A 26,764-nucleotide genomic window follows, 5' to 3' on the forward strand; every position below is an offset into this window, starting at 1 on the left:
TGTAAATGTCTATTCATTATGTTGTTTTGTACACCTGGAACTAGTAATAAAAAATAAGAAAACATTAGGAAAAAAAAGACTGACTATAAATCCCCAACAGCATAGAGAATGTTGTTGTTGTGGTGGTGGTTGTTGTTGTTTATTAGCACTATTATTGTTATCGTGGCTGGTATTATTTTCTTCATGGTCCTCAAGACTATACTGAGCACAAGTATTCAGTTAACAGACATACACATTTCACAGACATGTATTTCCAGATTACATGATTAATTTTTATAACTGTTTTTTCCCCACCAAGGATGGCTCGTCACTGTTTACCACTTGAAAATCAGTAGTACTTTGTCTTCTACATAGGATATATAGAAAATCATTGTAGGACAAGATGTTATCTGGCATACCCTAGTCACTGGAGTTTCTCTAAGATTATGTAAATCACTAGATTTATATAATAATTCGTATGTCATTCATATTTCATTTTTATACTTTACAGGTAAGAATTTTACTAATTGCCATAAAGGAAAGAATAAAATCCCCACAGGATATTTTTGGGGATTCTATTGACTTCTGAATAGAATGAATTCATTCTGTTATTCTTTTAGCATTTAAAATATTCCATGTCATTTGTCATTTTTATGAAAAATAAAATGAAAGGTTTATCCGTATTTCCTTTCAGAGCCTGAAACATCTGTATGTTCTGTGCACAACAGGTGTCCAATAAATGTTTTGGGCGACTGTCAGTGGTGACTTAATGGCTTCATAATGAAGTAATTATTCAAGTGCTATGCTAAAACTATGTTTCTTAGAAATTACATAGTGTTGGCTTTCAGCTGACATACGCTATTACATACAATTTGATAAAAATAAATAAATTCTATTTTGAATTATCTTTTAACTTGAATAAAATTGACGGATTTAGAGACTTTCAGAATACTATTATAACAATGAAAATAATTAAAATATGCATACCCATGAAACAATCAAGGCTTATCAAAAGTGTTCAAGTAAAAGATGACAATGAAATGAATGATTAGTTTTCAAAGCAGTGGCATCTGGTCTGTGAATAATCCAAGGAATGCTTTCCAATTTCCATGCATCAGCTCCTTTATTCAAAAGAAGGAAACTCTCAAAAGAGACATATGGGACCAAACAAAATGTAGGGTACTGTGAAATTGGAATTTTAAAATGCATTTCTTATTTATACCCTACTTACCAGAAAAAAAGAATAATTTGAAGCATATCAAATAGCTGTATCCTCAAAAATGTTTTCTTGTAATTTTTTTGCTACAAAAAGTGTTTTTTTTTTTTTTTTCTTTTGTTATATTTTTCCTTCTGGTACAAATCTATACCATACCTGCAACACACAGAAGATGCCGGTGCTCGGTATTTATTTGTTATAGAAGAAATAACAATCCCGATGTTCATGAATATAGCTTTCAGTTAGTTGTTAAAAATTTGCATTTTCTAACATTGACGAAATAGTGTGGATATGAATATTGAAATAGTCCAAATACATAAAAGAAAAATTAATTGTCCTAAATATATATGAATTAATGTGGTTTACTTATCAGATGTAAATGGCATATTTTAAAAAGCATTAATGATAACATGGTGGTTTTAAAACACTGCAATAGAGATAGTATCTATATACAACAGACAGATATTAATACACCTTGTCCATATTCAATTGAATAGCTGTAATGACATTTGAAAACCACTGCTTTTGAATTGGATATTTAAAAATAAGTGGCAATTGAAAACAACTGGTCAAAACATCATAAAATTTTACAGTTACTTGAGATTATCATCTATAACTTCCTATCTCATAAAGGAGAAAATTAAAAATTAAGGTACAGAGAGGCTGAAATTTAATGCATACCATATAACTTTCTTACGGGTAGAAAAGTGACTAAAATATAGTTTGTCTCATTTGCAAAATAACACTTCTTCAGCCATTGAAAACATTTTCCGATTATTGTGATATGTTTACATGTATGTATGGAGTTAACCCAGCCATGCATTACGTGGAAATTAGTGCAGCATTTAAAATAAATCTTTTAAACGAGTACTAAAACAATAAAATGTTCGTGTTTCAAGTCCCTGTTCATATTATTTACTTCGGATGAAAAAGGAGAGATGAGGGAATGGCTCTACGATCTTTTTATTTTTATTTTTTATTGCGGTAAAATCTATATAACATAAAATTTGCCATTTTAGTCATTTCAACTGTATGAGTCATTGATATTAACTACTTTCACAATGTTGTGCAATAATCACCACTGTCTTTTTCCCAAAAAGTTGTCATCACCCCAAACAGAAATTCTGTAGCTGTTACGTAATAATTCCCCATTTCCCTCTCCCCGCTCCCCTAGTAAATTCTAATGTATTCTCCATCTTGACTATTCTAGGTATTTCATATAAGTGGAATCATATAATATTTGTCCTTTGTGTTTGGCTCATTTCACATAGCATGTATTTTCAAAGTTCATGTTGTAGCATGTATGAGAACATTTATTTTTATGGCTGAATTATATTTTATATTACGTATTAATCTATTCATCTATTGATCTAGAGTTGGATTGTGTTGATATTTTGGCTATTATCTCAACAGTCTTTAGGTTTTAGATAATCAATACATATACCTTTTATATTATTCAGTGCAGCATCAACTTTTGTTCCTACAATTGGTTATTCAGACATTTGAAAATAAACCATTTTAGACCTGATAATTATTGACAGAAAAACAAAAACCAATATTGGGCCTTTAAACTCTTTATTTTTTTTCCCTTTAGCATATGTTTCTGTTTTAAACTATTATGTCATGACAAATTGGAAATGGTTAGTTCAAGGGGATCATCAGAGGACAGTGTTGAATTATACTTTTCTGTTTAAAAAGGTTTCTTTTCCTTTAAACGTTAATGAATATATTTCCTAATGAGTACATATATATATATATATATATATATATATATATATATATATATATATATATATATATTCCAAATAAAGTTAATAAAGATTTCTGAAGACATCTCTTTGACATGCAACACTTGGAAAGGATTATTCATTCTAATGCCACAAATGAAAGATGGATGACCACTACCTATGGGAGAATGTTCATTCAAATAATGGCAAAAACAGAACATGGAAAAATGAAGTTCAACTTAAACTTTCTGTCCAAACTGTTTGCTTTAGCTTCGCTCAGATTATTTTAATTCTCTTCTTCTAGGAAAGTTCTAGTTTAAGGGGAACAAAAAAAAGAAATAATCTAAAGCATAAAAAAAAAATCCCATCTTTCTATTAATTTGCTACTCACAAATAATAGATTATATTTTGTTACTTAATGGTAACATGAAATATGTTTTGGGCAAAAAGGAAGGTGCTTGTTTTATAACTAAAGTATTGAATTTTAACTTTTTTTTTTTTTCCAGATGAATTCAAGTTCTTTATGAAAAGGCTACCCCTTAGTTATTTCCTCAACACATCAACCATAATGCATTTGTGGACAATGGATTCTAATTTTCAGCGCCGCTATGAACAACTGGAGAACAGCATGAAGCAACTTTTCCTGAAGGCGCAGAAGATTGTACACAAGCTCTTCAGCCTTAGCAAGAGATGTCATAAACAACCCCTCATCAGCCTCCCGAGACAAAGGTAAGACATTTGCGGCAACGGACATTTTCCCCAGTGAGCTCTATCTATTTCTGAATGCAGGGGTGGTAATATACATAGCACAATGTTATTTGTATTACTAAAAATAATTTGAAAATAGCATATTATCTTAAGTTTCAGAATCATAAATTTTAATCTTCCGAAGTAATGGTACAATGAGGGACACATAAAGTAGCACTTCCTAATTTTTTTCTTTTCTTTTATTATCAGAATCGAGAGGTCATTCTAACTTGTTCTGTATGGTAGTCAGCTATCAATTGTATTACAGTGAACAGAAAACACACAGCCTTTTGCTTGTATTGTAAGCATAGGAAATAAACAGGACCATAAAGTGAAATTTCTCGGTATGCGATTTTTCAATTCAAAGAATTTAAAGTGTATTTTCTTTGATTAGTGTTCAGAGTACTATAAGTCTTATTCAACATGAATCTCTGAAAATTGCTGTGAAATTTACTAACAATTTATGTGAATGATGACAGACTACTAAACTACTGTGTCTGAGCTAATTTTAAGAAGCACAGGTTTTGGGGTCGCTACATAATGATGTATTGACCAGTCAATTTGTGCAATAAAAATTTGTTTTATATTTATTTGAAGTCAGATTACAAATACATCAAAATGGCAGAGTAGCGTTCCATTGTGTGTTGTATATACCACGTCTTCTCTGCATTCATCTATCAAAGGACACTTTGGTTATTTCCATGTCTTGGCTACTGTAAATGAAGCTGCAGTGAACTTCAGGGTACATGTTTCTTTACGGATAAATGTTTTTAGATTTTTTGAGTAGAGGGATTGCTAGGACATATGGTAATTCTATTCTTAATTTTTTGACGAATCTCCATGCTGTTTTCCATAATGGCCACACCAATCTGCATTCCCACCAACAGCGTATGAGGGTTCCTTTTTCTCTGCAGCCTCTCCAACTTGTTATTATTTGCCTCGTTGATGATAGCCATTCTAACCGGTGTGAGGTGGTATCTCATTGTGGTTTTGATTTGCATTTCCCTAATAGCTAGTGAAGTTGAACATTTGTTCATATATCTGTTGGCTGTTTGTATGTCTTGTTGGGAGAAGTTTCTGTTTATGTCCTCTGCCCATCTTTTAATTGGATTGTTTGTCTTTTTGTTGTTGAGTTGTATGAGTTCCTTGTATATTTTGGATATTAGCCCCTTATTGGAGGAGTTGTTTGCAAATATGTTCTCCCATTCGGTTGGTTGACTCTTTGTATAGTTGATGGTTTGTTTTGCTGTGCTGAAGCTTTTGAGTTTGCCATAGTCCCATTCATTTATTTTAGCTTTTACTTCTCTTGCCTTTGAGGTCAAATTCATAAAAATCTTCTTTGAGCCCAAGGTGCATAAGTTTAGTACCTATGTTTTCTTCTATGTAGTTTTTTGTTTCAGGTCTTATGTTTACATCTTTTATCCATTTTTGAGTTAATTTTGGTACATGGTGACAGATAGCAGTCTAGTTTCATTCTTTTATACCTGGCCATCAGAAAAGATGAAATAGTGCCATTTGTGATAACTTGGATGGGTTTTGAGATCATTATGCTGAGTGAAATAAATCAGAAAGAAAAAGTTGAGAACCATATGACTTCACTGATATGTGGGATATAAAACTGAAGGCAACAAAGGAACAAGACAAGCAAAGAGACAAAAACTCATAGACATAGGCGCCAGCCTGGTGGCTCAGGCGGTTCGAGCTCCATGCTCCTAATGCCGAAGGCGGCCCGTTCGATTCCCACATGGCCCAGTGGGCTCTTAACCACAAGGTTGCTGGTTTGATTTCTTGACTCCTGCAAGGGATGGTGGGCTCCGTCCTCTGCAACTATGATTGAACACGGCACCTTGAGCTGAGCTGCCCCCCAGATGGCTCAGTTGGTTGGAGTGCGTCCTCTCAACCACAAGGTTGCTGGTTTATTCCCACAACAGATGGTGGGCTCTGCCCCCTGCAACTAGCAATGGCAACTGGATCTGGAGCTGAGCTGCACCCTCCACAACTAAGACTGAAAGAGAACAACTTGACTTGGAAAAAAGTCCTGGAAGTACAGACTGTTCCCCAATGAAGTCCTGTTCCCCTTCCCCAATAAAAAAACAAAACAAAAAAACCCTCATAGACAAAGACAACAGTTTAGGGTTAAGGGGGTTAAAGGGGGAGGGGGAAATGGTAGACGAGGGTAAAGGAGTGAAATGTATGGTGATGGACATAATGCGATATAGACATGATGTATTATAGAAGTCCATACTTGAAACCAGTGTAGATTTGTTGACCATTGTTACCTAATAAATATTAAGAAAAAAATTATATACAAAAGAACATTAAAAAACATCAAATGAAAAGCTATGATAAAATATAGAACTACATTACCAACAATATGCATTTGTACCAATATCTGTCATAAAATGCTTGAATTTTCACTTGGTGCTTAAATCATTAAGAGGAGAAATCTATAATTACAGATTTTTGTCAATGGTAAAAATGTGAAAGACTATACATTTTTTAAATCTCAGTTTTAAAGTAAGACCTTGTCATTTTATTTTACAATTCAGTAGGTTTTAGGATATTCAGAATGAACGCAACCATCAACACAATCTAAGTGAGAACATTTCCGTTGTCCCAAGAAGAAACCCAGTAGAGATTGGCAGTCCTCCCCCGTCCTCAGACGTCCAGCCCTAGGCTATATATCTCTACAAATTTGTCAAACCTGTTCTCTCCCTGTCGATTTGCCTGGTTTGGACATTTCTTATAAATGGAATCATACAATATGTGTCCGTTGCCGGCTTCTTTTATTTAGCATAGAGCTTTCAGGTTCCTCTATGTCTCAGGATCTATCAGTAAAATGGGTCTATCACATTTTGTTTAGCATTAGTCATTTGATGGACATTTGGGTTGTTTCCACTCTGGGGCTAGTATGAATAACGCAGCTATGGACATATGTGGATGTATGTTTTCCATTTGCTTGGGAATATACCTAAGAGCATAATTGACGAGTCATACCTTGTCTCCCTGAAAATAAGACCTAGCCGGACAATCAGCTCTAATGCATCTTTTGGAGTAAAAATTAATATAAGACATGGCGTTATGTTATGTTATGTTATGTTATGTTATGTTATGTTATGTTATGTTATGTTATACCTACCTGGTCTTATAGTAAAATGAGACCAGGTCTTATGTTAGTTTTGCTCTAAAAGACACATTAGAGCTGATTGTCCGACTGGGTCTTATTTCCGAGGAACATGGTAACACTGTCTTTAACATTTGTGGAGCTGTTTTACAAAGTGGCTGCAGCATTTTATATTTCCACCAGCTATGAGTGACAGCTCCAATTACTCCACGTTGTTTCCCGTACTTGTTAAATCTGTCCTTTGGTTATAGTCACCTGAGCTAAGGTGAACTAGTATCTTCTTATGGTTTTAATTTACATTTCCCTTTTGACTAATGATGCTGAACATCTTTTCATATGCTAAATATTCAGTGTGTATCTTCTTTGGAGAAATGTCCATTCACATTCTTCATCTGTTTTTAAATTGCTTTCATTTTCATGATGGATGTGTAAGAGTAAGTTTTATGTTTGGGTGGCAGTCCCTTATCTGTTATACGAGTATGATGATATACGAATATCTTTTTTCCATTCTCTGAGATGTTTGGGGTTTTTTTTTTGCATTTTTTTTTTTTTTTGGTCTCTGGCTCTCTCTGTCTCTCTGTCTCTCTGTCTCTGTCTCTCTGTCTGTCTCTCTCTCTCTCTCTCTCTCTCTCTCTCTCTCTCTCTCTCTCTCTCTCTCTCTCTCTTTCTCTCATCAGTCCAGCTAAACGTTTGTCAATTTTGTTAATCTTTTCAAAGAAATATTTGATTAGTTTTCTTGATATTCTTATTTTTTCTTTAATTGATTTTTTTTCATTCTAATTATTATTTCCTTTTTTCTGTTTGTGTTTACACTGGTTTTCTTTTTCTAGTTTTGTTGAGAGAAAAGGTAGGTTATGATTTGAGAACTTTCATCTTTTTTATTATAGGCATTTTCAGCTATGAATTTTCCTGTAACCACTGCTGTAAGTTTTGTTATTTTATGCTCTCCATAAGATTTCTTATTCCTTCCATGCATAAGATTTCTACACATATATCTGTCTGCGTATTACCATGTAACATTTTCAAATAGAGAATCATGGCTGGGGGAAGACATTGTTAAGTATAGCGGACTTTATACTTCCTGTGTGAGTTAAATACAGTTTGCAAACCCCTGGAATATATGCTTCTACTCTCAAACAAAATAGTAAATGAAGAGAATATGGTGGGTTAGGAAGCAAATTGACGAGCTTGGTTATAAACATGTTGACTTTAAGGGTTCTGCTTAACAAGTAAGACTAGAGCTGGGTATTTACTTCTGAAGCCCAGGAGATACACATGAGCAAGTCGGGTGAGAACATCAGTGTTTGTGAATCCACAAGATCTGGAAAATGTGTAGATAGAATCTGAGGATATATTTAAGGGGTGAGTGGAAAAATGGAAACTGTAAATGAGCAGATAGCAGGGTATAATGCATCATAAGAATCACAGTAATTTCTAGTACAAACAAATTTAAACATACAAATATGCCATAAAAGTGTAAGATGTGTAAGGACTGTATGAATCAATTCAAGTTGGATGCATGCAGAATAAATAAAAAAGCAGCGTAAAATAAAGATGTATTATTCAGAACGAAATTCAATAAACTATAGGAATTAATATTTGATTTATTTAGTTTAGAAGTTTTGGAGAACAAAGATCGCCAAAGGCTTTTCTTGACTTTCTCTTTTCAATTTAGCATAATTCCTATGTTAGCTATTACTCATCTCACACACATACACAATGCAGACTTCTTGCAAGATGCAAGATTTTATTGAATTTTGTTTTTTTTCCCATGACCATTTTTCTTTTACTAGGTATGTGAGATTTTGTTTCCATTTTGCTTTTATTTTCCCATTTTAATAGAATAATGCAAAACAACATTAGGAAAACGTGTGTGTGTGTATATGTATATATGTGTGTATAGATATACACACATATATACATATATATGTATGTATGTATGTATGTATGTATGTATGCAGCCTAGTCTGTTAATAGAATACAGAGGAAGAAAAATTTGGATATTTATGAGGTATGTTTTCAGAATCTTTGGAAGAGGAAATGGCTAAGCAATACCAATGAGTCACTTCTATTGGAAATTTTGTTTTTCGTTCTGCCGGTAGGGTATATTTCTCAGATTTTTAAAAAATGTAGCCCACAAAAACAAAACAAAACAAAAAAAAAACCCTGGCTTTAAATTTCTGATAATTCTGAAATCTTGAAAAATAAGCAAAACAAATAAAATGCATCTTCCTAGTAAGATTATTTCTTGACAGTTCCTGCATGTTTCAGGTAGGTTGACGTTCTTCTTCATAGCGTAGTATTTCTTTATAATCCTTCCTTTGGGAGAAAGTGTGACACTCAGGAAAACCCCAAGTCTGCACGGTCAACACTGCCTCTCTCAGGAATTCACGTGACATCAAAATCTTCTTTCTTTCTTGATTAAGTTCTGAAGCCTGTGTTATTCTGGATTCCTTGAGGGAGTCAACTTTTGTTGCTATGTTAAAACTTTTGAGATCAGGAACAATGGCGTATTCATTTCATTAAAGGACAAGTAGAGTAGTTATTGAGGAGTGTTTACGCATAATTCCTAGTACAGTACAGGATGGTATTGTGATCAGGGACTAAGAGGTAGAACAAAAGAAAAAGAGCTTTTGAGGAAAATGGAGTTGAAAGGCAGCAGCATGCAGGAGTGGGGGAAGGTAAAATAAGTCTGGGAATGCTGACATAGACTGTAGCCATGAACGTACTGGGGGAGGAGGGCCCTGTCCACTGAACCCTCTAAGGAGACGAGAATCAGGCAGATTTTATAAGAAATACAAACGTTGAGTTATCTGCTGGAGCTCCAAGAGACAGCCGTAAATTCAGAGAGAGCAAGAGCTCAATAAATACCTGATGAGTGCTCTGCGATGTTTTTGTTAATATTTTAGTTCAGCTTCTAGAAGATACAAGTTAATACTTCATGTAGAACGGTTCCTACTCTACATAGATAGGGTGACCTGTTATCATACGCATAGCATGTTTTGCTTTGTTTTGTTTTGTTTGTTTCTTCATTAAGCAGGAAGATGGCCCCACCCATTCTGTCTAATGGAATTGAAACAGTGGCATAGTCTCTTAGGGCTACTATAAAAAATACCACAGACTCAGCGGCTTATAAACAACAGTTGATAGTTCTGGAGGTTGGAAGATGAAGGTGCTGGCACAGGGGGGTTCCAGTGAAGGCCCCCTTCCGGGTTCCAGACTGCTGACTTCTTGCCATGTCCTCACATGGTGGAAGAGCCACGGGACCTCTGTGAGATCTCTGTTAAAAAACCACTAATTCCTTTCATTAAGGATCCATCCTCACAACCTTAGCATTTCCCACAGGCCCCACATCTTCATAGTGTCTGCTTTAGGGTTAGGATTTTAACGCTTGAAATGTAAGGGGACATAAACCTTCAGATTACAGCAGACAGAGTTGGTCTCTATCTATCAGTAAGACCTTGAGACATAAGCGTGAGAAGCCACCTGTTCTGTGCAGGAATCCTTCCCATGGTGGATGGCAGTGAAGCTGGCGTGTAGACACAGGAGAGTCAAGTATCATTCAGACCCCATTTTTGTTTGAACCCGTGATCCAGTGCATTTCTCTTCCTGAGGTTATGTTATCCAACTTCTTCTCTAACGCAAACATAACTTTTTGTCCCGTGTGTGTCACCAACTAGTCACAACTCTATAATGCATGCAGGAAAAATAGATATTTTAACATTTCATGGGGAGTGATCTTTGAGAATGATGTTTACCACATCTGATATACAGGAATAATGGAGAAAATTCTTTTTAATCATGTTTTTTTCCTCTTGAGTTCCTTTTTGTCCCCTTTCAGCGTACTTCCTTTTTTTCCTTTCTTCTTTGCTGGATATCCAGTTTCCTTTTTAGTGCTCCCTTTTTATTGACCCTTATTCTCTGTTATATATCTCCTTTTCACCGAAATCTTTCAGTACACAATGTTTTTTCTTCTTGTTCTTCTTTTTTTAATGCAGAGTGACTTGGCCCTCTTGGAATCTCCGTTTCCAACTTCTCACCAATCTTCTGCAAAATAGTGCCTCCCCACCTTGTATTGACTTTCTTTTTTAATGCATTAGAGAGTGACAAATGATAGATTTTTATTCTCTTTCCAACATTTTTCACACTTTAAAATACAGGTGATATCTACCCCTTTCAGTAAATTCCTCTTACAACATCAGCTTCTTTGAGTTGGATTTCCTTCACTTATAACAATAGGAGCATTTTCTAGTAGATATAAAATCTAATAAGAACCTGGATCCATTTTTAATGTGTCCTGCAAGCATTAAAAATGAAGTCAAAAATTATGATTTGCCTGTGGTAATAAATATCCTCGATCTGGCATAAAGCTTGAGATAGAGCAGGACCCTCGAACTCTAGTACAGCACATGTGTTTGCTTATTAGTTTGTTGTGATAGTTAATTTTCTCATAGTTAATTTTGTCGAAGTAGTATTAGGGCATATAAATAATCATCCAGTGAACCATTATTACACAATATTGAGAAAGGCAATTTGGGCGAATATTGGCTTTGGGACGGGGACAATGTAAAAACATACCTTGTTGCCAAGTCTTAATGGTGCATTATATAAACAAATAAAGAAATAGAAATGCATAACATTAAATGCAACAATATAAGGTAAATATAGCTATTAAACATTGTGAAAAATCTCATTTTACTATGCCCATGAACAAAATGAAAATCTGTGAAAAAAATTGCAGTTTCCCAATGTATAAGCAATAGAAATATAGAAATGGGAAGAATTTTAATTTACTATCAGAACATTTTTATAAGAGGTTTTCATGCATTTATGAAAAAAAGTTTTCAGGGATTGCAATTCTTATTTTGTATTAATAAATTAGATAATCTTGGCAAACAAAATGATTTATTTTTGTTGTTTTTTAACAATGGATAGACAAACTGATTAGATAAAATAACTTATGTGATATTACAGAAAAAATAATAGATTAAACAGGAATGTCATTTATACCTAGGAAGCATTTTTTACACTCCTGCCACCCTGGCAAGAATGACTATAAGTTTAAGGTTACAGGTATTTCATTCCTTATACAATAACAACAACAAAAAATCCCATTCCTTACTATCGTCATTGGATTTGTGACAAAAGTCCTTACATATTGGAAAGCCATCCATCTCATAGTGGCAGATACAGGTTTCCTAAATTTCTATTTTTCACATGAAAGCTAGAATCTTAACATCGGTATTAAATATGTCAGTATGTCTTGAGGTGATAGTTTCCTTTTTTTTTCAGTTTAGACAACAGATTTGCCAAATATCCAAGTCTGAATAACCACAGTTTTGTCTGGCAATCATTCCTTCAAGAAAAATGGTTTGCAAGAGAGAAGTACTATGTCATCTTGCAAATGAAACAACTGCACAGTGTTTTGCCTCCAGGCAACTATTAGAGCTCAGTGGGCAGCGCAGGTATTTCATCTGTATGTCCATTTTACTTTGACATATCGATATGAGCTAAAATAAGCTTTCTTTGACTGCTTCACCACAACATGTGTAAATGAAACTTGCTTTTTTTTTGGTTCTACAAGTATGTGGCAGAAGATAACATATGCCTACTAGTATAGCAGTTTGGCTCCACTGCTTTGATTTCTGCTAAGTTGCCAGCAATAGCTTGCTCACCATTGCTTTTGCCACCATCGATGGAAATGTCAACATGATGCAAAAGGAAAATAACGTCTTGGTATTTGTACAAATTAGTGTTCCCTCTGTGTACCCTTCGATAGGACTTTGCCGCAACCCGTTTCCCACTGACCACTGCGCACACCCAGGGCTATTTGGCACTTTGTAAACATTGCTCTAGATCAATTTCAACTGCTCATATGACCTAGAAGACAAACTGTGGGGCTTCCTTTCTTCTTTTACTTCTCTTCTCTTGGGGTACCTGAGCCCATGCTGCACCATACCTCTCCACCTCCCTTGAACCGAGGAGGGATAACTCTTGTCAGATGGCTGTGAGTAGAAAGAATGCGGGGAACTTCTGAATTGGGTTCCTAAACGATGGAGGACCACACGCCATCCAGAGCTCTTCTCTCCTGTAGCTGAAATGCAAATGTGGTGGCTGAAACCAAAAATCAGGACAAGAAGGAACTTGTTCAGAAGGGCAAAGCCCAGTCATTTTGAGGTTACCCTATGAGTCCTGGACTGTTTATGACAGTACTGGTATTTGAGAGGAATAGAATTGCATTTTTTTCTAAGGCAATATTATATGGCTAATGCTACTGCAGCCAATTTGCTTCCTAACTAATAATAAGACATTATTGAACAGCCTGCAAATCCTTCAAAATTGCAGAAGTTGGTATTTAATTAAAAATGGCATTTATGTGATTAATACAACGGACTTTTCCTGAGAGTAGTTTTATTTGAAACTGTAGGGAAAAGTCAAAACATTAATTTGCCTTTCTATGTTAGAAAAGCATTTTTCAAATTATTTTGTTGTGTGTCAGCCATGTCGTGATGAGTCTCAGGCACATGCGAAGTAATAATGAAGCAGTAAATTTAAAGAGTTTAATATTTAGGTATCTTTAGTGTGTGATTGAGAAATTTAAAAAGAAAAAAATATATATATATATATCTCAAATATATCTATCTATCTATCTATCTATCTATCTATCTATCTATCTATCTATATATCAAATATATCAATTATAAAGTACCCAGCAATTGGGAGGTGCTTAAATAATTATTATTAAACATTTCTAAAACAGAACACACTATTTCTTATGTATAGGTCATTTCTAATACATTAATGCATTTTCTGCAAAATGTGTTTTTATGTGTTTCATAGTCAAAATAAATTTTGTCATGAAGATAATGGCATAAATGCCATAAGAAACACATTATTATTTGTATAGAATAACACATAGCAGACTGGATTCAGATTCAAGAGCCAGGGAGGTACATTTTCAAAAAGGAAAAAAGAAGTGCAGAACCACTTGTAAACAAATTCCAGGTTTGAGGAATTTGTCCTTTCCCTCATGCTACTTCCTGTCACCAAATTCTTGGAGTTGCCTATACTTCAGCTCTCATGACTCTAAATCATTCTTTTCCATTCATCGTAACATTCCTATGTTGGCCTTCCACTCAGAAATCATTTCATGATCTTTCAGTTTATTAGATCTTGATAAATACCAGCTGAAAATAATTATTTCAAAACCAATTTGTACTTAGGTCTAAAAAGTTTTCTGTACATTTTAAATCAATTATTTGCTAGCCAAGGCCATATCCAAGTATATAGAGGGTGCAAAAACATGTATACACATTTTAAGAAAGGAAAGAACTGTATTAAATTTGTGATCTTCAATATATACCAATAACAAAAGGTGAATACAAATCATGTGTATACCCCTGTGGCACACACACACATACATGCCCAGGGGTATAGATATGAAAATCTGTGCAATTATAACGATATGAATGTTCTTCTTTGTCTTCCTCTTGTGGATAAAGGATCATGTGGCGTGACCAAAGAGCTTGTGTCCTTGACCTTATATCCAGGCAATGCTGCCGACAGCCCACAGTATCTACAGGAAAGGGGTCCAAATGCAAACCATGGAAGCACTCTTTTAGATACCTGCTTTTAATAATATTAACAGAGCAGAAGGGCTTTACTCCTTTTGGAAATCCTTTGGATTTAAAAGTGCGCATTTGTATGTGTGTGAGAGTTGTACAAAATGGTAGGTCATTAGCTCATGATATGCTTTCAGTAGAAATCTTTTAGTGTTGTCTTACTCTCCTTTTAAATTTGTTTATTGTCTGAGGAAAAGGAAACTAAGACCCAAGGGTAATAGTCTTGAGAATCACACATATTCCCACCAAGAGAGATTTTTTTTTTTTTCCATTGCTTGTTGCGTCCTGCACAACACAAGCTGTGGGAAGGCGAGGGAGGCGGCGAGGGTTAAACTCTCATAAAGAGACAGAGACTCAAATATAGTTAAATCACAGAGGACCAAGGGACTCACAGCCTGAAGGGACTGGAGCCCGTCACCGTCACCGTGGGTATTTATTGATTTTTTATAATAGAGATCACATGATTAGGGGCAGGGTCTGAGAAACTCTTACACCACACAATAATCCTTCATTCCAAATCTTATAATTGTCCCAAAGCAAAGGATGCATACCATCCCCCAAATGACCAAGGTGTGGTGCATACAATCCCTGGGGGAACAAGTCTCACAAGATAAGATTATCCCATGAGCCAAACAGGAGGGGTGAGATGCTATTGTTCTAATGGGTCCATTACACCTGAGGGTAAAGGACAACAGTTGAGGCATGCGTCAGCAGCTTCTCAGAAGGAGGGGCACAGCTACCTCCTAACTTTACATTAGCTCATGGGGGTCCTAGGGGGGGTCCCGTCTGGCTTAGGTTGTTTCTCCCGTGAGAAATCTTACCCGTCTCTGGCTGCAGACCCTGCTTACAAGGACCAAACATGGAGACTTAGAGTAGCATAAACTCAAGCCCAATGGGGGACAATCCCTCAGGGTCACCTTTCCCTAAGGAAAGATTGGAGGGGACAGACTGCTAGGTTGCTGTGTGACTACAATTGCTTACTCTTCAGATGTCACTTAGTACCTCCTACAACTTCTTGACATTAAAACAGTCTTCTAAGAAAGATTAGGAGTGTCGTTACCAAACAGTTGGAGTTGCTGGCTAAAATGATCAGATTTGAGAACAGTAAAAATGTAGACAGTTCCAGAGGACTCTCCTAACACTTTCGCTAACTTGATTGAAAGGAAAAGAGCCCTACCAGGAAGATCTTGGAACTAAAACCATAAGTACAATGCCCAGGACTGAGAAGTGCCTTTCCCAGAGCCCTTTGGAGGGTTACTTTGCGTAAACAGTCAGAACCAGTTTCTTATTGGACACAGACCACAGGTTTCTGCAGAGGGTGGTCAGAGGGTTGTGATCCATCTTCATTTTCTCCTCACTTAGGAGTGGATGATAAGCCCTCATTATGTTCCACTAAACAACTTGAATCTAATGAGCTACTGATGTTGGTTTTCTAAGAATAAATACATAAACATACACATTTTTAAAAGGAGCCATGGTTAAGCAGATTTGGAGACTATAAATCTCATAAATTCTTTTTGGAAATGTATAATGTATACACACATGCCAAATTCACAATAATGTCCTACAATTAGAAAAAAAAATAGATTTGTTTAAATAAGGACTTTTAAGAACAAAAAAAAAATATTTCCTAATACGCCTGTTAACTTCTCAAAGCATATACTTAACTCTGTACCATCTTTTTTTTTTTTTTAACTTTTACAGATTCCAAAATTGTCCTCAGTTGTAATATAGTCACCACAGTTACCATAAAACATGTGGTAATTACCTTGGGCTGAAAATGATTTTAGATCTTTGTTTTCTCAACTTCTTAGATGCTTTCTGAGTGGTACCAATCCTTGGAAAATAATTCTTTTAATTACTGACTCAGAAAGACTTGGAGATTTTCCTACTCTTCTCTACAAAGATATAACTTGATGTGGTCCTGCAAGTTAAATGCTAATTTGTTTACCAAACATATTTTGTCATCCTATTTTTGTATAACTTTGAGCTCTGAGATTTTCATCCCAGTAGTTTGCGTGAGATGGAAGGTTGTATTAAATGCAACCAATCCTGTGATGGTTCATTGGCACATGAAGTTATAGTTCACAGAGAAAAATGTTATGGAGTGCAAGGGAATATACTGATTACTTGTTGATATCATATTAACTATCGGTGGTTAGTAAGTGGACCACAAAGTAAGAATCGATATAAATCCCAAGACACTTAATGTTTCTCTGAGTCATACAATGTTATTGACAATTAAATTCTAGGAATAGATGCACTTTCAACTACAGATTTAAATCGAGGCTGAACATCAGTCTCATTTCTATTTGAATCAGTTCGAAACGGTTTTACTTATTACAGAAGAAATGGATATGTGTTTACTTGCCAAAATAAATAGGACACTGAACATCATCTGCTGTTGAGATGCTGCACTGGTTTTTATTATGTCAAAGCAGCAGTCCGTCTTATAAATCAAATTTATTGTGTTATTCATAAACCTTTCCGTTGACTACTTCCCCATTAAAATGGTGTAGCTAGAGGTAAACATCATGATGTAGGGGTGACCTGACTAATTTACGAGACTGTAATAAGAATACAGTCTTATTCTGTAAATAGTATATACATAAAAGAGGGATAAAAAAGTGGTTTCTCATGTTACGTGAAAGTCTCTTCTGTCAGCTTGTATACAGATGGTGTTGGAGGCTTCAATGTGTGCAGATGAAATAGGTTGTGTCCAAACTGTCACTAGTAAATACATAGATAAGACAGCATTTGTCCTCGACTCTTTTCCATTCTAAATGATGGCAGTAATAGAAAATAATTTGATGTTGAACAAAAGACTAAACATCAGGTAAATCGAATAAACAGTGTCTTCATCCAATCAATCCTGCTCAACTTGGTGGGGGACAATCTCCTCTGGGATGTTTTAATGATAAATCTTTTTATAATGCTTAATTTGGTGACACTGTGTAAAGGCTGTGTGCAGTCTTCATAGTATGTTTTATAATCTTCATGCTGAGGAAAAAAATAACCTTACTCACCTCCCTTCATCGTTATTATTTCCTTACATGTATGCCTCACATTTATATGTATGTGTGTATCTGTATCGCTTGTGGGTGCGTGCACACACACACACACACGAACACTGTATGCACACGTATACCAAATTATTACAATGGTGCATGGCTGGAATCCAGAGTTCTTTTCCTTAAACATTAAGATGATATTTTCTAAAAGCAAGTGGCTTTATGAATCAAGGGGAAAATTAAACATTACCGAGGTAGGCACCGGCTCAAATCCCTAACACTGGGGGAAAAAATAAAAAAAAATAAAAATCCTTTGAAAGACTTCATTTGAGGCAGCCACTACAAGTTATAAGTGAGTGAATACATTTCAAAAATCAATGCCAATTGAAATCAAAATCCCCTATCTCACTATCCAGATGTACTTCAGACAGCAACAAATAGACCAGCACAAAAGAACATCGATGTGACAAAAGAACTCAGGAGAAAATGAAGGTCAGTTTGCTGTAGTTGTTCTATTAAACTCAGCAGGAAGACTTTATGTAGGTTTCTCCAAGGAAACAAACAAGATCAAGGCTGAGGTAGTACCTTTTATTGAGCTGAAATAAAATTAATTCATACAAGCAGGAAAGTTCACTATGAACAATCTAAAAAGAAAATAATAAGAATATAAGGAAAGCCTACCAATTGTAAGGTAGATTTATGTTTATAAAGTAGCCTCAATATTACACACACACACATGTCCTCAACTGTGTATTAAAAACATAAGGAGGATAATGCACGATTCTGATCAAAACACATGATGTTTGTTTCATGCCCTTATCTAAATTCCCCTTGAAATGAAATAAATTCTGTCTCAACCTGATGTTATGAAATCATTTGATCCATATGCAGGAATGTGGAGAGATTTGTTAAAGGTACTCTACTGCAGGAAATGAAACTGACCAATTCACGGTTTACCTCATCCCCGTGAAAGCCACCCAAATGGCGGAGAGAGGACACGCTCGGTGGAACCCAACAATAGCCTTTAAGTCAGAATTCTTCAAAGTGCATAACCTGTTTTTGCCCATGTAACATAATGTTACACGGTAGCTAGTGCTATTCCCCTATAATTGTAATCGAGAAAACTGAGGTTTATATAATCTGAACAATTGGGCAAAGCTGATTGGGTCAGTGGTGGCGGAGCAAGGATCCAAACTCAAGAATGGGCCAGGAGAGCTTGGGTCCTGATCTCCGCCCGGGTGCCTCCCATGTTTGTCGTGTTTGTAAGAATTGGCTCCAGGTAATCTCAGTGCGAAGGAATTTGAGGGGATATTGAATCCATGCCAAAGCAGGAAGTCATGAAACGGAATAATCAGAAAACAAGAAAGGTTCTGGAAGATAAAAACGATGATCACTAAATTTAAAATAAAGGCAATGGACTGTTAGAGAAAAGGGAATTGGTTTACTGGAATAAAATCTTAGGAAACTAATCCAGTATTTATCATAAAGAATGGGGAGATGTAATTTATGGGGGAAAAAAAGCAAGGTGCATGAAAAGCATGGAGTATGCATAACAATTTCCATGAGATGTAAACTGATACCTGATTGAGAAGCATCAATGAGAGAGAGAGAGAGAGAGAGAGAGAGAGAGAGAGAGAGAGAGAGAGAGAGAGACAGAGAGAGAGACACCACGTGCTAGAGATCATTTTTTTCTTTAAAACTTGCATCGGATGAAAATAGACTGAGTGTAACATTTCAGGTTTGTCTAGTTCATGAAGGAGTTTAAAGATCTGGCATATTTTAAAAGCCAGTGTATTTTGTGCATAGACACAAAAGAAAAGACAAAAAGTGTTCAGTTTAGCAAATCCATCTCATGTGGCTGCTCCAAGGCTGACTACTGGGCATTTGTCCATTGTGGACCAGGATTCATTGTCTCTGGATACGGGTAACTGAAGGCAGGCACAGCCAGCACCTCTTTGCCATCCCAGCTTGGCTACCAGTCCCTGTCTTTCTTCCTCGGGGAGGAACTGGAGCAACAGCAGCTTGATAGGACAGCACAGAGTTCATGAATGTGAAGCCACATCCAGCCATCCATGAGAGGGAAGACTGCGCCCAGCTGGCCTTGCTTTCCGAGATGACAGCAGAGTTCGTCTTTCTTTCCGGCCCTGGAAATCTAATCAAGTGAACATGGGAAAAAAAAAATTAATGGACAATATAAAATTCTGAAGTATGGTAGACCAATGAATGATGTTTTGGGAAGAAAAATAGTGACTCAATAATTTTATGCTTGGTCAAAGGATTTCCTATATAAGAGAAAAACAAAAGGACATTCTTATGTGGTGCCTCAGATATGAAAATCTCTAACCCTTCTGGAAATATTAGTTATTAAATCAAGAGTTGATAAGATAAGCATTTTAAGAAGATATATAATCTTTTTCTTGACATAAAAATTACACACACACACACACACACACACACTGGGGCTTGCCAAAAAATGTATACAAGTAGACACTTTGGTCAACGTTGCTCAAGCAGAAGTTCACCATAATCAGAAGTGTCTGGATTCTGATGGTAACCGCTTTGAGCACCTCTTGTAATTGCAGAAGTCAAACGTGACTTGTGTTCATATTTTATCGGGATACATTGAGTATTACAATTTCAATACAGTTTTCCTTTTTTAAAATATGTATATATTTTTTGGCATCGTGTGTGTGTGTGTGTGTGTGTGTGTGTATTCTTACAGTCTTACTAGAATGTGTTCTTTTGTTGTTTTTATTATTTAATCTTGCTGAGGAACTTCTAGAAAAATAAAACTAGAATATGAATTAACAAAAATAGATATATTTAAAAGGACATATGATTATTTCCTGTAGACGTCATGCTTATTTATCTGAAAAGGCTCCAGAGAATCAATTGGAGTAGAAAACAAAACCAAACCTAAAAGAAACACTTAAACAAATTAATAAAGTTACTATTTACAAAATAATTAAATTAAAAAAATCAATAGCCTGCTAACAATTGTGCAAAAACAAGAAAGAATATATAGCAGAAAAGATGACAGCAATTACAAGAATGTTAAAATACATAATTTAACTAAGGAAATAAGTGAGCTAAAATAAGACTGTTGAGGATATTAAGGGAAATTTTGAATAAATGGAGAGCTTAGGCATGATTCTGAATGGAAAATATAAAGATATTATTTTCCCTCACGTTAATTTTACTCAATTTAATGCATCATTAATCAGAATTTATTTAGGAAATTCACGTAAGCAAAATTAGTAAATAGTATTTTAGTATATGTGCTGCCGAAGCGAGCACAGTAAATAGTATTTTAAAGGGAGATAATAGTAGGCTAGCATCACCAGATATCAAAATCCATAGAGATAATGAAATGAGATTTTTTAAATGTAGAAAAATCATATTGTATATATATACACACACACACACATATATATTCAATAAATATGTCTTAATGGCAAAATTTTCACAAGAGACAAACCCATTGGCATACGATATTTTTATTGGTAAAATACACTATGTACGGTTTGGAAGAGTCGATGCATTTAAACTACGGAACCTATGAAGAGCAGCCTCACTTAAAGAGCCACTGCATTAAAATGCTAAAGCCAAGGGGTCCTTTCACAAGTATTATAAGGAAGCCAGTGTATGTGTCTGCACCTGTGATTAAAAGGAGGTACAACTGCTCAAGTTCCAAATTGAATTGGCTTCAAAGATGCTGAAAAATGGCCTCTCTGTAAGTTTTTCTCTCTTGTGAATAGAGATTTTTCTTTTTTAAGGGAGGAGTGGCAGACTATAGTGGCATTCTCTGCAGTAGGCACCTGTGAAACTTGGCAACTTGAAGTGTCTTTAGCTGCTGGTATGAATAGCTTTACAGTATGTGGGTGAAGAGGCAACCAGGGCGTTCTGATGCACGAATTCATCGCATGCTAATTTGGTTATCCCTGAATTGTGTGACTGGCTCAACATTGCAGTCGTGTTTTGAAATACAGTTCACTTCCATCTCCCCAAGTTTGAAAACATATCCCTTGCCTTTAATTTTAGCATTTTATGTTGTAACAGGCTTGTTGTGATGCGGAGAAAATGTCAAGATGAAGTTATATCTGGTCCTAAAAATTTCTAGTTTTGTAAATAAAATGAATCCCTTGCTTATTCTAAAATTAACTATATGTTTGCAATAGAATCAAGAGTTAATAGTAGGTTTATATGCATAAATGTAGGCCTGTGTCTGGAACATTTTTATGCAATGTGGTTAGGTAAACAGGCATCCGGGTAAATTACTTTTTTGTAGCAATAACCCATTTGCCAACAATAAACATATAATATTGATGATCATATCACATACAGAAGCACATTTTGTATCTTTATATCTATTTAAAAATCTTTGTCTTTAGACTAGTAAATGTATTTTGTGGTACAAACCAATTAAGCAAATCCCATTGAAGTTTCATCAAAAGGAATAAAATATGTAGGGATAAATTTAACCAAGGAGGTAAAAGAACCATATTCTGAAAACTATAAGACACTGATGAAAGAAATTAAAGATAACACAAATAAATGGAAGGATATACTGTGTTCATGGAAGAATTAATTAGCGTTAAACTGTCCGTATTACCCAAAGCAACTTACAGATCGCCTGTTGGTTCTTATCACTCCTGCCTCTATCTAGAGCCTTCTCCTTACCAGACGATCGCACCTCCAGCCAGCCCCAGCCTTCCGTGGACATGCATGCCCACAAAAACACTGAGTCTTTCCACATGCTAGTCCTTATGTCTGGCACATTCATCCCACTCCCCTACCCCTTCCCACAGCTCAATATACCTGTACTTTTTGTACCTTTCCCATGGATGGTGCTATGTGGGTTTATGCAATTATCTAATTAACGTCTTTCTCTCTTGTTAAATGGTACTCTAAATGGCTAGGACCATTTATTATTTGGCTCAATAATTTCTCCTGAAAGTTTAGCATGGTTTCTGGAACAGAGAAAGTGCACATTATACCAGTTTCATCTAGGGAAATAAATCTTTTTTGGGAAAAAGTCATCTTATTTAAGGTTTACACATTGTTTTTGAAAAGGCACGTTATTGAGAGGTTTCTGTGTACCAAGCAGTATGCTTGGGACGTAAGAATCTTTTTTATATGCCTCAGCTTGTGTAATCCTTGTGGCTTATGCACTGTTATCCCTGTTGACAGGTGAGCTAATAGTCAAAGAGAGATTAAATGTCTTACTCAGGAACTACTAGTAAGAGGCAGAGCTGGTGAGAACCCAGGGCTGGTAGCATGCAAGTTGGTGATCTCAAACCCTACGGACTGTAACTCCAGGAGGGGAATATCTAGCCATTATAAATGTATTGAGAATGCTACTCAAATTAACAGAAGAAACTAAGTTATATTGTTATTTTTAATTTTTATTTTTACAGTTAACTCTGAATTATGTCCATGTTTCAGTGTCTGATTTCAGATAAGTGATTGAATACTTGATTATTTTAAACCAATTTTTACATGTTACCTATTCATACTGCAGTGTCCCCATCCACTCAGTGGCTCAAATAAAAACCACACGGACATCCTGGTTTTCTCCCTCTCCATACTAATATGCCATCCATCAACAAGTCCTGGTAGCTTTATTTCTAAATATCTATAATCCATTGATCTAGGTGATTCGAGCCCTACTCCTTCCATCATTGCCCAAGCTACCATCCCATCTTCCTGAAATTAGAGATCGAACTGTGGCATTATTACCGGTCCCAGTCATTCCACTTCTGTCCTCCTCTCCCCTTAAATTCATTCTCCCACAGCAGGAGGGATGCTTTTCCGTAAAACATTTTTTTTTTCCTTCCTTGCTTTTCATTTCACTCGAAGGCTATAATGTAGATCTTCTTCCTATGACAAACATAATCCCTCTTGAGGTGGTCCAGTTTCATCACTCTCCACTAACTCAGGACATGGCAGCCATGCTGATCTTTCTTATCCCTTTCATGCCACGCCAAAGCTTCTGCACTCAGCCTGGAATGCATATCCTTGTCTCAGCTTTGCAAAGCTCGTGAATTCTAGTCCTTTAGCTCTCAGCTCAGACATGACCTCCACAGAGTGGCGTTCCCCAGGCTCCTTCCCACATCAGCCCTGGAGCATTATTCTCTATCGCATTACATGCTTCATCTTTTTCATAGCACTTCTGTGTGAAATTTCATATTTCCTGTTTGTTTATTGATTCCCATATTTACTGAGGATTAAATCCACAATGGGACCATGTCTCTTTTTCACTATTGGATTCTTAATCCCAAAATACAAAAAAAAAAAGAAAAAAGAAAAAAACAGTATTGATGGGTTTTATTTGTTTTTTGTTTTTTTTTCTGTTGGGTTTGGTTTTTATGGAAGCTTAGGTATAGAGGTTTAAGCTAATCATTCACACAGCTCAAAGTTATAATTTGCTTTCTATACTAGGACCCTGTCTTTGTGTGTGTGTGTGTGTGTGTGTGTGTGTGTGTGTGTGTGTTCATTTTATGGTCTTTATTTTTTATCCCCACACCCATTCTGATGGGTACCCACTCTTTTGGGTTGATATGTCTTTAAACGTGGATATATCGTTGTAAAATGTGTAGTGATGATTTTCAAGAATGCATGCTTAATTTGCATTAATCATATTGTGCATTTTGTTTTCCTTTTTTCTCATAAAACATGTAAGATCCATGTATTTTTTTTATACCTGAACATTTGTGGCTTCTAATTGTTGTATAGTATTTTCTAACTTCTATCTACCATACTATCTATACATTCCTTAGATTTGCACCCAAACTCTCTCTAAGCCCCCACGCCCCCACCACCATACATTATTCTTCAGGGAACATGCAGCTGCATGTCTTGCCTCTGATCTGTGTGATGAATTCCTCTGTGATATATACTCATGAGGGGTTCGCTGAGCCATAACATATACACAGATTTTTCAATAAGGCATAGTAGTCGGTTAGCACATATTTGTTGAATTAGTTATATTAACACTGTGTAATGGACTATCTTACATTATATTTTTGTTATATGGAGAAGTGTAAACCCCTACATAAATGATATATCACAAGTTCTTAGAGAATAAGTTTATAGTCTTACTATAAACTGTAAAATATAGTTATGTATGGCTGCATAAAAAATCACTCCAAAATTTAGCAATTAAAAACAACAAATATTTATTATATTATAATTTCTGTGAGTTAGAATTTGGGAAGTCTTTAGTTTGTTTGTTTTTCCTATAGTCTCTCGTGAAATTAAATGGTACGCTGCAGTCATCTGATGGTTTGGCTGGGGCTGGAGGTTATGCTTTCAAAATGGCGCAGACAAGTCCATTGAAAGGAGTTCTTAGTTCTTTGATAGGTGGACCTGCCAGAGTGCTCACTGAGTGCATAATGTATAATGAACAAACACATTAGGGATCCTTTTTCCAACATGAAAAGAACCCACAATGGTTCTACGTTGGTCGGGGGTGGAGAGCAGGATTGTGTGGGTGTGGGGACTTGTGACTGAGGTCCACATGGCCATTTGAGATCCTGCTCTGTGGAGCGTTGGCATTTTCAATAAGTGGCTTCCAAGGTTAGCAGGGACAGCAACGACCAGCCAGTCAAAGGGACAGGAGTGTGTAGATAGGCACCACCTGCTTGCGAAGGGGCTGGATCAGTAGTTACCTCTTCCATTCCTACCTCAGGTCAAGAACTTGTCACATGGCTGTATCTGGATGCAAAGAGACTGGGAAATATATTCTCTGCCTGTGTAGTCACTTTCTGTTGGCACCTCCAAAGTGCCATGCTAACTCTTAGAGTTATTGGGACAATTTAACAAGATAATACACGTGGTGGTCTTAGGACACTGTCTGGGTCATAGCAAGGCCTCAGAAAATAGGAGGTTGAAGGGGAATATTGTGGGCAGCGAGGCTCCTTTCGCTGCTTTGCTCAGGACTTCCACACTTAGCACGTTTTTCCTCTCTTGAGATGATTAAAATAACGCACAGGGGACATGAAAGCAGCTCAAAAGGTTTGAGGCCTCTAAATGTAGTTAATTAGCTCATTACTTTACCAGAGGGAATTAAAAATGTTTTGATGGGAGACAATTTGAGTAAAGCAAACCAACAAGCCAAAAAGAGAGCTAAGAGAATGCCCAGGTTACTCTCCTGATTGCCCAAAGGATAGCAGTAGGACATCGGGTCAACACACTGGGGAAACTGAAAAGAGACATTTTTGAAGACTCTTTTTAAGGGAAAAGTCATACACACACAGTCAAACAGCTCACAGATCTGAGTCAACTCTTTTATTTGCTCAGACAAACCTGCAAACGAGAGAGATAAAGTAACGTGTCTCAAAACCATACAGATGTCTTTATAGCAAAAGCAAAATCGTTCTCTGGGCATGCTCCCAGAATTCTTTCCTGAAGATATACTTTGCGACCCACCACAGCATTGTCCCGTGCCTGGACACGCCTACTTGAGATTTGTATTCAGAAGTTCAGAAGATAAACCCATGTCTCCAAAATCGATACGTCACTCTTAATGGATTTTTCTCTAAAGAACGGAATTGTGTGCACTACGTTATTTGGAAATTAGAACTGGCTGTCTTATTCACATGGGCTACTGTCATCATTTACCTCTTGTTCTATCTAGATTGTAAAAGTATAATGTGCAAATAGCATTCTTGGTGTTATCCATTACAGTATATGGAATTTATGTAACCATTTCTCGATAAATGCATTTTGGAAGAGAATGCCAGAGGAATAAGAAAGACTGCTAACTAGGCAGCTAAAAGCAACCTTCTGCTAGCTACCATGCACAGTTTAAAAGTCTCCATTACATCAGTCGCTGTCGCATTCTTCACACAGGCATGCCGCTCTAAACACAGATTGCCTTATTGTCCTGGGTGTTCAGTAACTGCACCTGTTCTTTTTTATGGTCTTTAAAGAACATAATGCTATAATTATCTACTGCATGAATAACAAGTATCCACAGAACTGGTAAATAATACAGCACTACAAGCGAAAATTATAGTTTAATGCTTACTTGCATGTCGATGACCAAAAGCGTTATCTCTCCATGCACCCTTCATCTGGTAGACAATAAAATTACTATCTTTTTACTACCAAAAGATATTTCTTTGTTTTAATTATAGGCTGAGCTGGATAAAACATTTTTAGAATTGGTTTATATAGAGAAAACTATTAGTGAGAATGAAGAGAATGGAGAAGTAAGGTTTGTTTGTTATTAACCTTCTCCTACTTCTATTTCTTCTCTTGATCCTTACCTCAAATAAAGCACAATAATAGAGTGGTTTTGTATAAATCAGATAATCCTATAAAATTGAATATGG

The 26,764-nt window shown here is 36.0% G+C and overlaps 1 protein-coding gene across 8 annotated transcripts in view; it reads left to right on the forward strand.

The window, feature by feature from the left end:
• The window catches only part of BRINP3 (BMP/retinoic acid inducible neural specific 3), a 347,922-nt gene that overhangs the window by 285,656 nt on the left and 35,502 nt on the right, over positions 1-26,764 (forward strand). For all 8 annotated transcript variants that reach the window (XM_081039064.1, XM_081039061.1, XM_081039059.1 and 5 more), the window contains one exon: positions 3,429-3,651. In XM_081039064.1, the coding sequence (XP_080895190.1) occupies positions 3,429-3,651 (223 nt within the window). The remainder of the gene's footprint in view (positions 1-3,428; positions 3,652-26,764) is intronic.

Source organism: Rhinolophus hipposideros (genome assembly GCF_964194185.1).
Source record: "Rhinolophus hipposideros genome assembly, chromosome: 26".
Lineage (NCBI taxonomy): Eukaryota > Metazoa > Chordata > Mammalia > Chiroptera > Rhinolophidae > Rhinolophus > Rhinolophus hipposideros.